General features: G+C 44.0%; 1 protein-coding gene across 6 annotated transcripts in view; it reads left to right on the plus strand.

Moving 5' to 3' along the window:
- Nucleotides 1–17,728, plus strand: part of cacna2d1a (calcium channel, voltage-dependent, alpha 2/delta subunit 1a) — a 95,512-nt gene continuing 77,784 nt past the window's right edge. For 2 of the 6 annotated variants that reach the window (XM_037121910.1, XM_037121911.1), the window contains exon 1: nt 1–2,365. In XM_037121910.1, the coding sequence (XP_036977805.1) occupies nt 2,283–2,365 (83 nt within the window). In that variant the 5' untranslated portion in view covers nt 1–2,282. The remainder of the gene's footprint in view (nt 2,366–17,728) is intronic. The other 4 variants (XM_037121908.1, XM_037121912.1, XM_037121914.1 and 1 more) reach the window with 3 other exon arrangements.

A 17,728-nucleotide genomic window follows, 5' to 3' on the forward strand; every position in this document is an offset into this window, starting at 1 on the left:
GATGAGGATTTTGAGTTTCTCGAGTGGATTTGACAGGGGAAGCAGTCAAGTTGAAGGGGGCCAGAAAGTGCTTTCAGCGGCACCCTTGTGACCACACAATGTCAGATCAAAACAACAAAGCGCCTCATTCTCTGGAGGACGGAGCTCATTTTAGCGGGGAGATGCGTGCCTCATGGCAAGAAATACTGTGAGGATTCAGACTTTCGTAGAAAAATAGAAAACGTATGTAAGACTTTTTACGAAGACCCTGCCTGTAGTGCATTATGGGGACATGCAAAGTGTGTGAGAGTGTATTTAAAGACCACCATTAAACACACATGATGCTTTCTGATGCACTACGGTCATAACAAACATATGGACGTGACTTATGATGTCATCACAACCACATCTATAGCATAATATAGTGAGGACGTTATGCTTTTATGATGCACAATATCAACAGTCATAAAACATTATATAGGTCACTTATAATGAATAACTTCAAGATCGAGTGAATTATTCACGGTGTGTGTTCATCTAAACACACACAACGCTCTCTGTTGCACCACGTGAACACACACACACAGCGCTAACGATGACACTTAAAATTAACCACGTAATGATGAAGCGTGCACATTAGTGCGACCGCGTCTGTCGGCCCATCTATAATGCACCACAGCAGGTCATGACCATGCATGTAATGTGTTGTAATGTGCCTAAAGTGCCTCATAATCGCAGTTATACGCAGACATGGATACTCATGACAGACTTACAGCAGTGACCTATAAATATAAATATTGAGAATGCTTCAGTAGTCATAAAACATTATAAAGCATTTGGTTGTGCGTCAGGGGTAGGGCCAGCGTCTTGATAGTGGAAGGACGCTGGATCGATTCCCCCTGGTCTGCATGTTGAAGTGTCCTCAGGCAAGATACTGAACCGCAAAACTGCTCCTGGTGTGCTTGGCCGCCACCGCCATCAGTGTATGCATGTATGTATGTAAACGGTAAGTCACTTTGGACAAAAGCTTCTGCTAAACTATGGAGCTAAATCGGGGTCAAATGTCATGAGGTCAACTCTTCATAGCTTCATTGCTTCATAGACTTCAACCTAAAATAAGTGTAATTTTCCAACCTGGATGTTATGAAACGACAAAACAAATGGACCTTTAACCTTCAGTAGTGCAACAGGAAGCATGATGTGTGTTGATCAGTGTAGTCACAGAGCGTCATGAAAGCCTCACAGTGCAACTTTAAAGCATAAAGCCTCATCACAAGTGTCTCTCCCATCTCGCATCCTTCTTCACAAGTCCCTGTCTGCTGTGTGTGACGCTGACCCATAAATCTGAGCGCGAGGCGCAGGACAGCAGGGGCCGTAAAAGGTGGCTGCGCCGGTGCTGAGCTGCGTCGAGGCGGCTGATTGTGCCGAGTGTCCGCGGCACGATAAGACTCCCGGCAGGCGAGAGAAGCGGGCGGTGATTGTTGCTGCGTGTGGCGCGCAGGGAGGGCGCCCGGAAACCCGCGTGTGCGTCAGGAACTCGAACACACTGTAAAAAGTGTCATTAACGCTCACCCACAAAGTCGATTACGACCATTTCGACTTCAAACTGGCGTCGCTTTGAATTTGCTTAAAAGTGATTCTTGAACAGTGGATTCAGTGAGTTAAATAATCCCACTTCTGTCTGGATTTCCACTGGATATTCATCCAAATCTCAGTTGCGCAGAGAGCAGGAACACGTCCAGGAGGGGGAAAAAAGGGAGAATTTAACTGAATTAAAATCAGTGAACAGCTGAGTCAAACCACTTTAACGCGCTTCCCCACGTGTTGGAGCAGCTGAAACCTCGCCGCTGAATGACGGATCGGGCGCTGTCGTCTGTTTTCTTGCAGTGTGCGGAGTGTGGCACCGCTCTGCCGGCCGAGCTGGAGATCTCAATGCGCCCTCCCCCTTTTTTTTCCTCCCTTTTTTATTTTTTTGACACACGCCGTCAGATCTGCTCTAAGAGCCTATCGCAGTTTGAGACTCTCACTTTACGGTCGCACACACACACACACACACACACACCAAAAAAAACACACTCCTCAACTCCACCGGTGGTGGTGGGGGGGACGCAGATACCAGATGAGATTTGTGTCCAAGCGCGCACCGATGGCGGTGTGAGGCGTGTGTGTTTTTGCGCTGAGAAGTACGCACGGCGCTGTGGATTGGGGAACCTAATTTTTTTTATTTTTGTTTTTTCTTGTCGTGCATCTTTTTTTTCCTGTCTGGATCCCGGTTGAGGAGTTTTGGGGGGAAATAATAAACAATGGATTACTCAGTGTGCCTACTTTTACTCCTGTCAAGCATTTCGTCTGTGTCGGTCGGAGCCGGATTCCCAACAGCGCAGATGTGAGTACAGCTTCAGAAACAGCCTGTTGGCTTTCTGAAAAAAAAAAGTCCTGAATAATACGCTGTGTCTGGCTTTTTATTCGCGCACACCCAAATAACGATATTCCCTGAAACAAACATTGATGTTACATTCAATATGTCTTCCTATGCTTTATGTTCAGTTTGTATTGCAGTTGGTGGAACATTATCCCCTTCGCGCCTCAGCGTGTCCTTCTCAGCCAAGTGATGATGATTGCACATTACTTGGGATGCAGCTTCACCTTGTGAAACAGGATATTTAAAGCTGCTTTTTTTCCACGTTGTTGCCAGCTTGCAGCAGGGGGACATGTGTCTTGCTGTCAGCGGAATCCAGATTCCAGCTCTGAATTTGGCTCAGGGGCTTCCAAACTTTTCCCTGCAGCTTTTCACCCACATTGGATGTGAAGTCTGGAGTTTTTTTCTGATTGGAGAATTTTGTAGACAAGCTTTATTTATTTATTCATTTATTTATTTATTTATATTACAGTAGAGGACAGGATAGTCAATGCTGACTCTGCTGGGGAGCTGTCAGAACAGGTGCTCCTCTCATCAGGATAGTTCATGGTTAAAGGTGCACTCTGTAGTTCAAGGAAGAAATCTTCATCTTCACTGATTGATATTTTCTTCCTAAACAAACCAAATAATCAAACTCACTTGATTTACACGACTGAATAATCTGAGTAAACAAACTGGCCTTAAAGGACAGCACCACTTCATACTGTTTTACTTTGTTTATATGTGGCGGACCCTGCCACCTTTCTAGCTTCCAGCGGTGGTGTGCGACCTTGTTTCCCACCTGAGAACAGCTTGTTGATTCAGTGGTGTATCATTATTACTTCTCCAAAACGGCACTGTGCCACTTTGATGCATTGTTTCTCAATGGTTTCGGCTGCTGAAATGTGAATATTTGGCAATTTTCTAACTTCTTGATGGCTGAATTGAATATTTGGGGATTTTTGACCGTGTGTGAGACAAAATATGGAACATGAAAGGAGCGATGGCAGCTTGTGGTAGACATTTTCACAATTTTTTAGACCAAATTGATAAAATCATGGAAGAATAATGGACAATTGCACTCAGATGGGTATTTCAAATCTTTCAGCAGACCGCATGGACAAATTGAAAGAGTTTTGTTGAGAAGCTTCTGTTTTCTAAGACTATTTCCTCCTTAGTAGGTGCCAATTTACAGTAATCTGTATGCACACAATATTTCACTTAATTGTTTAGACTCAAATTCACCATATGGATGATTTGTCATTGCCAATGTGCAGCCCAGCAGCCAAACTTTGAGTGTTTCTGCCCCCAGCAATGTGTTGAAACTCTCCTCTCGCCCGGCAGGACGGATTGTGAACTACAGTTGAGGTGTCGCCCTCCCGAGCTAAATCTGACTCCCGACCTCTATATTTACAATGCGACATTAATAGCTACAACAGATGACATACATCTACAGTCACAGGATGAAACAAGTTCCTAAATGAAACAAACATGTAGGTGGGCGACGCTGCGCCTCACACTTCATCAACAGGTTTAAGATATTCCAGATGGTTCTAGCGGAGGCAGGACGACGGGGTTTTGAACGCAGCCCAAGAACGGTCCCCGAGAGACGCAGAGAGCCATGATGGCACTCAGCCTAATGGCAGAGAACAATGATGTCAGACTAGCAGAGTGGCCTGCCCACTCCCTATATTTCATGGGCACTAAGTGGATTGATCTGTGGGTTGTGTACATGATATTCGCACAGGCTTGGTCGGGCTGCAGACCCACTTTCACTGACACAGTTGACTTACCGAGCAGAACTGGCAGTTTGGCAGGAGAAACGATATTGCAGTTCAAAGCGGAGATTGGCAGGGGCTCTTTGTTTGAATTAGGAAAACTCCATTTGGAGGAAAAGACGGTGCCCGGCTCAAAAAAGCGAGAAAAACAAAGTCCGTCAGCTCACGTCGTCTGTATTGTGACATCTGTTTCTCGGCCGTCAGTGACAGCGACGGAACAGTCGGCCGCAATTCTGCACAACACCTCTCGTTCCCGCTCGCGCTCCCGTGTTTGACTGCGGCCAGTCGAGCTCTCGTCGCACCTCGTGTTCGTGGTGATGGAGATTTTGAGTGACAGGCCTCCTCGAGTTTGACTCCTCAAGGTGAAAGTTGCAGGGAGAAGCAGGGATAGTGGAGGGGCTGGGGGTCGAGAGCACGACCCCGTGTGTTCAGGAAAGCGTGGAGAGCGCGGGGACTGAAGTAGCTCAATATTCTCTGACTCAAAACGGACATTTACATGTGCACATGTTTCTGTCTCTCTTTCTCACCTCCCTGTCTCATGGCTTGAAGTGTGACTGTATCTCTGGGCTCCATCTCTAACCTCACATGCCAGCATCTGTCTGCTTCAGATCTTCATGTCCCCTCCCTCCCTCCCTCCATCCATCCATCCCTACTCACTCTCCTCCTCGACGCTCTCCCTTTCAGTTGTGTTCATTCCCCGTCCATCTCCCTATCCGTCCAGCTCCCCCTATGTATCTCTTTATCTCTCGCTCTACTCTTCTCTTCTTCGTATCCCCCGAGGGCGGATGATTAACATCGTCGAATCTGAAATGCAAAGTCTGATGTCATAGACCGTGCCCCCGGAGGTCCCGGCGCCAGCTTACCGACATTACTGAGAGACGAGGGGAGATAAGAAAGAAAAGAGATAGAGATGGAGAGACAACAGGGAAGTCCAGACTGTCGGCCTTCTCGAAACCCATACGTCTCATTTTTATTGGCATTTCGCCGCATAGCTTCTGTATATTTAATATTTATTGTTAACATCCTCCGCAGCCGAAAACCAGTGTCCAACTGTCATTCTGTGTCAGTGCACTGCTCTGAACGCAGCCGTCCAATCCAAGACGTGATCATATGCCTCTCTCTGGCTTTCGCTTTAGTCGCCCAAAAGACATATTTCATGTCCATCCTCCCTTTTCATCCGCAGCTTCTGTCACCCTCTCTGCCCCATTTCTCCCACTCTCACTTGCTTCTTTTTTCTTTTTTCTTTTTTTTTTTTTTAAGGCTAACTTGATTTCATGCTCAACCAGCTAAAAAGCCGTGCTTCTCGTGTTAGCGGCCTCGTCTCTGGCGATCAGCGGGCATAATGTGAGGAGGCACTTCATGTGAACGGAAAGCAACATGGGCAGTTGTGAGCGTGGAGAGTGTAAAGACACTACCAGCATGAAGTCTGAGCAGAGAAGGTCCACACTTTTGATTTTGCCAGCCATTTTTGTGCTTTTGTTTTTGTTTTTTTTACATTTCAAAACCAGTCCCTGTCTACTTCGGTTGTTTCGGAGAATGCCGCAACTCAGTTTTTCTGTAGTTCCCGAAATGTTTTGTTTGAATTTGAATTGTTTTGGGTGAATTTACCCCTCAAAGGAATAGTTCGACATGTTGGAATATAATCTTGTGGGACTATTTCTTGATCTGTTGCAGCGACTTCCTGAAGTCCGTTCACTGGTTGAGAACCTCACAGTGATGACGAGATACAGATACGTCAACCTGGTGTCACGCCGAACATGTCCGTGCTGAGTCTGGTTGTATTTTTCAAGTCACCAAAAGTACTTGGTTAGGTTTAGGAAAGGATGATAGATCCGCTTAAAATACCTAATTCTTCAAAACAGTCCCCATCAGCTGTTTACCTTTTGCATTTGTCTGTTGTTCCCATCATTAGTGGGCCAAATTTTGGCCTGAGACTTTGCTGGTTATATGGACAAATGCACTGACGAACTGTTGTTTTTACACTTTAGCTTTTCAGATTAATCAGACCAGATCTAATGTATTAATTAGCAAGATCAGGGATGCTGTCAGGTAGGGCTGCCAATTACGACTGCTCTCGATCTTTTACCGTCATGAATGATGAAGACACTTGATATTTTTGCTTGAAAAATTACTTAAACGTGATACATTATCAAAGTAGTTGGCGTCTAATCTCCTTGTGATCGGCTCATTGATTAACCGATTAATTGTAGCTCTACCGGTAGGTCGGTTGGGGTTAAACAAGCAAGAAAACGTGCCATCAATGCGCGGGTCATTTACCTGACAGTAGTTTATTTTGCAGCCTTACTCTGTCCTGCATGATGTCTCAGTTCCCACTTGAGATCAACCATATGCATGTTATTTTTACGGCTCAACTTCCTCTGGACTCCAGATGCTCCCCCGGATGCTCCTGATACACAGATAAAGAAGACAATCACACCTTAAATCTGCAGCGCTGCGGTCGGACAAATACTGGAGTCATGATTGTAGAAGTTGGCTTGCAGCAATGAAGGTTGTTAATGCCTTTGCATCCACATTTGTGCTGGAAGGTTTGAACCAGAAAACGTGCCTGTATCCCTAGAAAATCCCCCTGGCTGCAGGATTTTTAAAAAAAAAATCATATTATGTTTTTGTTATTCTTAAAAAAAAAAAAGAAAAAAGAAATAGCTCCAGGCCGTGTGTCTTGATTGAATCATCGAGCCTTGATCGCGTTTCTCGCTCTGGGAGAGACGGAGGGATTTAAAATGTCTCACCTAGTATACTTGAGGTGTGAAGAAGAAGAAGGAGGACAAAAAAAAACCAACAGGTGAAGAATTAAATTTTCCTCCAACTTTGATACCGGTGTCAAATCAAACTTAGGAGTGTGACACTGATAGTACTCGGAGGTTTAAAGAGGATGAATCAAATGTAACGAGCAGATGGAAATGATCGGCCTGTCTAGGGTTTCCTTGGCTGTGATTTGCACCTCTCGCCCGCGAGGGAGTTGCTCGCAGGTATATTTCAGGAGGCCTTGAGTTCAAGCAGCTGGCGGGCTGGGCTATATCTGTCGCACACACAACATACATGTAAGGGTGGAAGGATCTTTGCCGGTGGATAACGTTTGCTCTCTGCTATCCCTTTATTATCTTTTTCACTCTCTCTCTCATAGTTTATCTTTTGCTTCTCTCTCGCCCTTTTTCAATCCCTCCCTCCCCCCACTCGCTACCCCCTGTTTTCTCCTCATCCGTCTTTTCCACTCGCTCCCATTTACCCCTAACTCAACCCCCTCTCTATATTTAGCTTCTGTCTTTGGGAATAGGGCCCGCTGCCTGTCCTTACTCAGGCGTAGGTGAAGATACAAGACAGAGGGGGTGGAGAGTGGCAGGGAGCTTACCATAAATCTCTCCGCTTGTGATTTAGTGGACCATTTTGCTTATGTGCGGCCTCTGAGTTCTGCTTCAGTGTCCGTTTCTAAGTTTCTCTTCTTGAGAAGAAAATCATATATGTGCCCTGAAAAGAGAATCCGGCCCCAGCATTGTATTACTTCCTCGCAATACCTCAGCACATGGAAATTCCCAAGAATTTTCCATTGCAGCGTTTCCCAGGCAACCTTGGGAATAGCTAACAGCTGTTTGGTCGGGAGGCCTGTCCGGTGCAGGGAGCACATCTGTATACTGTAATATAAAAGCACATGGAGTGTAGTTTTTAAGGCGGTGCTGTAAATCAGGCATGTGTCCCTCCTTCCTTATTTAGTTTTAGTTATTTATAAGCTTGTTTGTAAGGCTCTGAGGACATTAAGAGCCTACCAAACTAATCAATAGTCTGTAATGTAAAACAGTGTGGAAGATGTTGAAGAGAAAGTGGTGGTAGGGATATAACAGGGAAGGTTGGAAGAAAGAAGTTGTGTGGGACTGAAAGTTAAAAAATCAATTCCTGTAGCTTTTTATCATATAAGTCATTGCAGCTGTCATCTCTTCAAGATCACATACATTATTTGTCTGTGGGTTGAGAAAATATGCTACCCACTGCCACTGTTAGGACTCATAAAGACTTGCTAAATATGCCAGAATTGTTTTGTTAAGCCAAAAACATGACGAGGCAAGAACAATATGAGCATCTCATAACATAGCCTTGTTAAAAATGGGTTTTCTTGGATACTCAAATATATACATTTGAAGAAAGTGTATTAAAAATGTCCTTTGACATTGTTTAGTGAGAAGTTTGATACCACTCTCTAAATATGAATACAGCCAACAGCCAGTTAGCTTTGCTTAGTGTAACACAAAGACTGGCAACAGCTAACTTGGTAGCTGCCTACTAATAGCCTATTAGCATCTCAAAAACACACCAATGGAGACAGCGTTTCTGTTTGTAGTCTTTATGCAAAGCTAAGCTAATTGTGTCCTAGCTCAAGCCTCATTTCATAAAATAGCCTTATTAAAAAATTACAGTTTTGCTTATACTTATTGTCAGACTGTATTAATGCGAAGAAAGAAGAAATATGAAGATACAGCCAGCAGCCAGTTAGTTTAGCTTAGCTTAGCTTAACATAAAGACAAGAAACTGAGGGAAACAGCTATCATGGTTCTTTGTAAAGGTAAGAAAAAATTGCCTTCTGCCATTTAAAAAACTCACAAATTGAGACAGTGTTTCTGTTTGCAGTCTTCATGCCAAGTTTAGCTAACCATCTGTTAGCTCTAGCTTTATATTTCATGGAGCCTACAAGAATGATAGCAGTATTAATTCTCATAACTAGTCTAAACACTTATTGTTTTCATTGTTTTTGTTAACAACTTCCTGGTAGACAGGTGGTGTATGTTTGTTGTTTGTTTCATACGTTTCTGCTGTGCTTAGCCTGTCATATGCACTGTGCTGCTTCACTAGCATCTTTAATAGGCTAGCTACTCAGCAGCGACATTGTGTACTAGCTGCTAGTTTGGGGTAAATGCAGGCTAGCATTTAAGGGTAAATAAGATCTCCAACCTAAAGTTAATGAGAGCGTTGTTATGATATATGAAAACATCAAAAATGCATTTAATATGAATTAGATTAATTATTTCTTTATTCAATTGTACCTAAGCTAACACGTGAGGCAGGGGTTCTCTACTCAAACAAACACTGTGATTGGTTCCAACTTGCAGTATTTGTAGAAAACTGATCACCAGCTAATTTTGAAAAGTTTCTTACCGATATATCTAGAATTGTGGTAACAAGCCAACTTATGCTAATCACACACTGCAGCTGTGAAGAGCTTAAAATATCTCTAGTGAGACACCACAAGCCCATCTCATGTGTTATATTTTGAGAGAGAAAAGTGAGTCCATGATGGCCTGTGATGGCTACTTTGAGCCCCTTAATGGAGCCGTATTGCAGCAGAAGGGCTGTAAATGCCAGACTACACTACACTACACTACTAAACTGCACTGGGCCGTGTGTGTAGCCATCAGGAAGACCGGTACTCAGTTCAGCGCTAACAGTAGTCTGCTTGTGTAGGCGTCTCGATTGACGTTAATTGGACATTTTGGCCAGGGGGGCTCTGTAATCTCTCTATTTATGCACATTAAGTGTATTAATGTGTGTGTGTGTGTGTGTGTGTGTGTGTGTGTGTGTGTGTGTGTGTGTGTGTGTGTGTGTGTGTGTGTGTGTGTGTGAGTGCAGTGAGGCAGCAGGGTACGGTTGATGGTATGGGTAGATGCGTAGAGAGTTTGCTCGGGAAGTGTGAAGGTGACGGGGATGTGGAGGTTTAGTCATTTGAGGGCAGCTCAAAATGAAATGTAGCAGAGAGAATGACAGCTGGAGGGAGGAAGATGAGCAAGAGGAGGAAAAACAGACATTTTAAATAGAAATACTTATTGTTTCCTAAAATATTATGATTGACTTGGGGGGTGAAAAGAAGATATATGTTTAAATATTATCAAAGTGTGAGGAAAAACCCTTTTTCAAAGCCTTACTCTGTTGCCGGTGTCGTTCTTTAGTCCTGTATTTTGTGTTGGAATCTCACCAGCAGGTGTGATTGCTCTGCAGCGAGTACAAACACTTGCAGGTGTCACAACCATTCTGTTTCCGCCCACTTAATGTGTCCAGACACCTGCTGGGAGAGGTGATACAATGGGAGCTGTTAGTTCTGTCACGACGTATATGCTTTTTGACATGGAGGGTGTGGACGAGGCAGACGGGGCGTTCGGGGGGGGGCGGCGAGTCACTCTCAGCTAGCCGTCGGTCCAGAGTGTGAGGTCAAATGTGGGCAAGGGTAGGAAGAGAGTCCGACCCCCCCCGGTCCTCTGTGGCAGCCTCTGTTGCCAGTGAACAGGCTGTTAGATAACCACATGTCCTGGTCTGACATTCAATAGACGTTTCTTTGAATTTATATTGTTGCGAATGAATAACTGAATGCTTTTTTATTCAATTTAATTTATTTATAGATGGAAAAAAGCACAATAATTTAAGGGATGTTCCAGCAGAGTCTGAAGATGTTAAAAGATTGTTGGGTGAACAAATGATGGTGGAAGTTTTCATGATACATTTCTGGAAGTTGGAAGCAAAATGTTGCCCTTAATGGATAGATGGTGACTTGTTTAAAAATGTGAAAGTACAGTTGGAAAAAAATGCTTCATACAGCTGGTCCAACGTAATCCAAGTCTCTGGCAGCCCAGAGATCCCAAATTGACTTGAAAGAAACATGTATGACACCCCTGATATGCAGTTAAGCTTAGATCATGGGTGTGTGTGCTAACACTTTAGCTTAGCAGCTACAGTGAAGATGTCATCTTAAAAAAGGTTGTAAATTACATTTCTTTAAATCAATTTGGGATCTCTGGGCTTCAGAAGACTTAGATTACAAAGGACGAGCCGTATGGAGCAATTTTATTTTATTGTTCGATCATTTATCCCTTGAAACTCAACAAATGTTTTGTGGACTTTCGAAACTTAGCCTGATTTTTCCGTCAGCACGAGAGTGACTAGATCATGACATTCATTTTTGGGTGAACTTGTCCTTTAAATTTTGACTGGTGTGGTGTCTAACTGACAAAGCAATTGCCTTTCTACATACCGTTCATAGTAAATGCTCGCGGTGCCGCTTCAAAGTTAAACTGAGCACAACAAGTCAATACGAAGCCGTTTGTCTTTTGGCCATAATCTGCTTCCTGCAACCCACACCTGCTCCATCAGCGCATGATTGCCCACCGGCACCAACCCATCATTTGGTAATGATCTCATACAATGTCTTGTCAGCTCCACAGCTGTAATACACCCCAACGTAAGTGCTTGATAGAGCGCCGAAAACACTGTTGTCAAGGCTTCACTTAAACACTGCTCTTCAGATCGAGGCGAGGGGGGCGGCGGGATAATGGTCCGACTGACTTGCTAAGAGGAACACGGCAGAAACATCAATAACGTCTTTACATGGAAGATAATGAGGCCGCGAGACATTTACAAAGCCTGCAATTATGGTGTTATTGACCTCAATAAAGGAGAGGATATCATCACTTGTCTCCTTTGTGAGGGGGGAGGAGGACAAAGGATTTCTAGTGTTATGAGTTCATTTAGAGAGAAAATAGGAAGCATTAGGCGGCGAACAGGGCCATTAATCATATTGAGCTTGCAAGATGAAAATGTAAGCTTTCAGCGGTAGAAAAGGAAAACACAGCGGAGAATTAACCACGAAACAGAGAGTCGAGGAGGAGAGGTGGACGGGAAGAGGGGATACGGAGGACGTGAAGAGGAACGAATTGGCAGAAGGACCCAAGCAATGAAGGGAAAAAAGAAATAAACTAGGTGATAGATTTACTGAAGAGTGTGAGGAAGGATGGAAAGGCATCAAGGAAAAAAAGGCCGAGCTTTTCAGCTCCTGTTCCTGTCAGGCTCATTGCTTATTAGATGCCTCGCCTCGTAGTCAGAGCTCTTATTATCTATCCCCCAGTGGCTCAATTACATCCACACCGCTGTCCTCAAACATCCCTGTCTTCTTTTCTGCGCATCCCCTCTTCTTCCTGTAACGATGCCAGCCTTGTCTCTCTCTAAGAACAGATTAGAAACCCAAATTACTGCTATCAGAAGAGGGATTTTAGGGTTTCAAGCTGTCTCCCGTCACCGGAGACCGTGACTCCACAACAAGCGGAGAGTGTTTGCTGTCGGATGCGTCCTCCGTGACGGTTTTGTCGATGGTATTAAGAGATCAAATGTGGACTCGCATACTTCTGTTCTGGGTATAAAAACACGAGGATGTTTACAAGGCGAGGGTGGTGCCGGAGCAGAAACTCCGAGATTGGATATTGAGCCTCCGGATTCCCCGTGGCCGCTCGTCACACACGACTTTTCGGAGAATCAGTCCGATGATGTAGCGCCCAACAATGCTGGATCAATTTTCTGAACTTTGGGGGGTGAACTCGGAGTGTTTACACGGTGCCGTTTTTATCCTTCAGGGGGAAAAAAAGGACAGGAAAAACAAAGACCAGTTTTAAAGTTAGAGAATGACGTGAGCATGCTTGAAAACCTCTGCTGCTGACTGACAATATAAGGTCATTGCAGTGAAAGAGAAATGACTACTTCTCCCCATATTTACGCCGTTCTCATCCCCCTGTTGATTAAGGATATGCAACGCACGCTGCATGAAATTATCCTATTCACACCTGCGAGTTTCAGTCGAGATGAGAGGACTCGAAGCAACTGCTGCCTGCTAACCAGCGAGATGTGAAAAAGTGTGTTATGACAAACTGTTCCAAAACTTTGACAGCCCACAGCATAAGATGACGGTCTACAGGGTATTTATCTTTCCGCAAATGACATAGAAAATCAGTTCAGTATCAAAGTATAGACGGGACTCGGCAGAAAAAGCTGGAAGGTAGAATCTTCCCAATCTTCTCTCCGTGAACCCCATTGGGGAGCTCTCTTTTAAAGTTGGATTACAAACTCTCGCAAACCCCTTGTGACAGTCCGCCTGTGAGCTTTTTTCATCTAAACCTTGGTTGGAGGTAAAAGCAAAAACAAAGTATTGGTTGAGGACAGTTTGAGGTCAACTTATATCTGACAAAAGCGCACAACTTTGGTCTTGTTGTCATAATCTTATCATTTCATTTGGTGATAACATTGTACTTGCTCAACTAATTGTGGAAACAGGGCAAGAAACAAGCCAACATCTGAACTGTTTGCTAATAATTCCTCACTGCACAGGTAATGGAAGAAAACTTTAACCTGGGAAGTCTGTCTGTAACAAGATAGGCAACCGTTGATCTGCTTTTATCTAGTGTCATAATCCTTGTGAAACACCTGATTTCACCAACAGAATTTGCATAGGATTGAACTGACCACTGCCGCCGCCGCTGTATCCTCGTTTCCGTTGTTAGATCTGTTTCTTTATGGTGCCGCTGTTAGCCACATTTAGCTTAGCAGCCTGGTTATAGAGAGAAAAACAAATATCCCGATATGACCTTGAAACCCTGATCTCTGTGTGATGAAATGACACAAACTTGAACCATCTCAATTCGCAGTGGTGAGAGGAAACACATATCAGCTTGGTAACAGAGTTTGACAGAACACCTTCTTCTGCAGTGCACAGTTTCCACAGTTATTCCAGTTGTTCCACCGTTACCTGGGGATGGTGGCCCAGGAGAACAATGCCTCTTCCTGTTTCGGTTGTGCTTCCCATTGTGCCTTAATTTTTGCGGGAAAGTTTCAACCCACTGGCTGGTTGAATAGCAAAGTTAGAGCAACATTTAGGGACACGGTTTGTGTTTTTTTTTTCACAGCCATTAAACTGTGAAATCAGTAAATTAAGTTAAATTATGTTTGCAAAAACCTTGAGACTGAAACTTCTGTTGCTTGCCCCATCTGACTTCTTTATTAATGAAATAAGATTGATGACCAAAGCAGTCAAAACAGGCCCGAAATTGGAATCAACCAGATTATGCTTTAAATAATTCAATCCAGAATGTGAACTGAGGATACTTTTCCTGTAAGGATCTCAAATTATCCTTCAATCTAAATGGATTCCCGATAAATGGCACCCAAGAGGCTTTAATATTTATAGTTTTTGAGTGTTGAAGCATTTTCACTTCCTGAGCTGATTGTCTTGCAAGTGTATTAGCCCCGCTAAAAGTGTATCACACAGCTGCACGACACAGAAAAGGCCAGAGGCTGCGGTTTTAAAAAAACAGCGTAAAAACCGAGGCAGAGGGGAACACAAACGGCCTCCTCAACAGTCACACAGCGCCCGGCTGGAGGGGTTAATGTGGTCATGAGTGAGGCAACAGTGCTCCCACGCTGAGTCATGCTCTCTATTCTGGGACTACGTCCACTTCTCCGTGTTTGCCCCTCAGATTGGGCAGTCAGCCTCCCAACTGGCCGAGCGAGGCTATTAGTTTTTTTTTCTGATAATGAGTCAGGGTGTTTCTCAGAAATCCGTGTTCAGATCAGTTTTTTTTTTTTTTTTTTTCCCTCAACCTCTAAATAGTGATGAACACATCTCTCGTACAGGTTGTACTACAGACTCTCACTTGTTTTGTACGCATCTTGTTTTCTTCTGTGAGTAATTAACCCTTTTACATTTTTGAATTCTGAATTGATGAGACACTCATTGGTTCATTAAACAGTTTCACACTAACTTGGCACTTCTACTAACAATGTCAACATAGCAACTGATTTGAATTTAAGGATTATTATGCTGCAAATTCGACTGTCTATAAAATGTGTGTCAGTTATGATAGGGTGATTGTAGTTTTTTCCAAGCTAAGCCCTATTTTTAACACAATAGGTGTCTCAATGACTAATGTGTACAAAAAGCTTTGGAGCTGGCCTCGGCCGGCAGCAGCGAAAAGGGCTGCAGTGGCTGCAACACAATCTGTGAAAGGCAACTGGATCCGTCAATCTACATCCACTAAAAGTGCTTTTTTTAGCCACCGACAGGCTCAGATGCTTATTCTAAGTGTCTGACAGCACTATGGAAAGGATCCCTACACATGCAGACATTTTTGTGAAAGACTAAGAGGTTTTTTTAGATTTTTATTCAACCAAAAAAAAAAAACTGCTGTCACACTCTCCTCAAGGCCACCAGACTCAATCGCCCGAAACAGTAATTTTACCTCGCGCAAAACACTTCCATCAAACATCAGAAGCAAGAGTCATGTTTCTGGCCACCTGATGAATGTAGCTCCAATATTCACTCGCCTTTTGGTCCTGTTTACTCTCCACCAACTTCAGAGGGAAAAATCTTACTCTGCAGCTGCTAAATCCTCCACTGCATTCAGCAGCTAGTCACTTTCTTTGCCTTTTCTATTGTCTGTTCTTTGTCAGTGTTTCTTTTTCGCCAGAGCTCTTTTTCTGAAAACAGCTGCCTTCTCCTGCAGGAAACAGGGTAGAGATCTGAGCAGCGACACCGTACCATAAACAGCAAAGTTGTGGGCTGTGAAACCAAAACAATGAGATGATAGACGCTGAAGAGAACAGCAGAGCTGCAGAGGCAGGTGGTAATTATCTGTGGGCTTTTCCTTACGAGCAACACCTCTCACATTAAAAATAGTTTCAGCCCATTGTTGATGCAAAAAGTGCTGCTTTAGGTTTTTGTAAGTCTTATACTGTTACATTGTTATCCAGTGCTCTGCCACGCTCTGGTCCATCACTCCGACTGGTGGGTTGCATGCGCACAACTGGGAAAACACCCACCTCATTACATTAAGTGCTTCGGCAAAAGAGATGCACCTGTCCTGGTGACCTTTGACCCTGGGCAACCCCCTCCACTGCCCTGTGAAAGACCCGCTGCTCCGGTTACATGCAGGCGTCGACACCCACACGAACGCGAGTCCACGTGACAGCTGGCCGAACAGAGGCAGCTTCTTCCTTTCCAGTCATTAGAGGGATGGAGGCTGCAGCAGGAGGGGAGTGGCGACTGTTGTCGACCTGTCAGAATAACACATGGGTCAAACGCACATTAAAGACACACATCGACTTGTCGTGGAATGAGCTGATGTAGCAGCGTGCGCGCCCTCTTACACACAGAGTTTATTGTTTCCTGTTTATCTGTTTTTTCTTAACTGGCTGCAGGGATGTGCTGTGTCACGAGCCATCGCGGTATCGACACCGCTCACTGGAAGCCCACCTAATTTCACACCATTTAACTCACCGGCACATTTCTGCCTGTGACTCAGGATACTGGAAAGAACTTGGTGGAATTTTAATGTAATCTTTTCAGCAGCGGAGCCCTCGTATCAGATGATCTGTTTGCTTAAACTCCAACCGGGTGTGTCTACAACTTTGTAAAGTCAGTCGACCCGTGATGATCTGTCTTCTTGTCCACCTCAACAAAATATCTCCCTGGAACCGTCACAGTAGCGCTTGTGGCGCTAGACGTAACCAAATGGTCGAGCACAAGCCTCACTGCTGCTGCAACATATGGGCGTTCCTTCAGACTTCCAGCGAGCACTAGTAGCCGTTCTGAGGACTGAAGACGGGAATATGTTATGTTTTTGGCAGTAACACTGCCAACTTCCTGGCTAGTCTAAACAACGACCCAAGGATTGAAAGACTGAGAGTCTGGAAGCCCTGAAGTCAGACAGACTACCTTATGTTTTGAGATTGTATTTATCTTGTGCCAACAAAGTGTCATAGCGTATAGCGCAACGTATAATTACTGAATTACTGAAGACAAAGATGACAGATGAGGAACATTATATTGTGAAATAACTAAAAGACCATTTCAGAATACTCCAGTTGTAGATCCTTATGTTACACACAAAAAGAAGAACAACTATATCAGCCAATGAATACATGATTAAGTCACACAAATATTCTTATGAGTCTCACAATCTGAGGAAAGAAGGACGGAAAAACACTGAGCTACTTTTTCAAGCCACTGGTGAGGATATACACAATTATCTAGATGTACAGTTATCCCAATAATGGAAATGAACCATGATCAACTTATCTTGAGTGTTTTTATACTTAAAAAAAAATGTACATCCTCCCCTTCCCAATCCCGAATTTTAGTCTCAAGAGCAGGTGAAGCTCCAAAACCAGTGGATCCTACACTTCCCATAATTCAATTCAATAGGGACTTTTCCACCTGGAAAATGCTTGGCATTGATTGGCAGCTCCTTCCAGAGCCACATAAGACATATTTCATCTGTTTTCACAGGCTGAATAGTACCGAGTAGTAATAGTAGTAGCAGTAGGTGTAAAAATCAATGCCCCTTGAATTGAATCATCACAGCGGCACAGCAGTGAAGTCAAGAGAGCAACGCAGTGACAATGAAACGCAGTAGAATCCTAAGAAAACCACACTTCTCTTTTAATAGTTTTTTTAACAGATCACGCAGTTCAACCAATAAGTACCAAGTGGTGAGCCGCTTCATTCAGAATGTCCTTCATCTCAGCGTGAGCAAATAAGAGTGCACCGAGCGAGCGGCCACAGCTGGCAACAAGAATACAAGATATGAAGGCGGTAAAAGGGGTGCTTGGACAATTGCCTGTCAGGAAAAAAAAAAGAAACAGTCTGCCTCATAAGTGGGTGATATTAATGAGACAAGTGTGAGAGAAAAGAGGCTTGTACTGCCAGCAGGTCTCACACTTGGCTGAGCTTGCCGTTGGCCCCCCTCTCATCCCCAGC

This window comes from Acanthopagrus latus, chromosome 14 (genome assembly GCF_904848185.1).
Source record: "Acanthopagrus latus isolate v.2019 chromosome 14, fAcaLat1.1, whole genome shotgun sequence".
Taxonomy (NCBI): Eukaryota; Metazoa; Chordata; class Actinopteri; order Spariformes; family Sparidae; genus Acanthopagrus; species Acanthopagrus latus.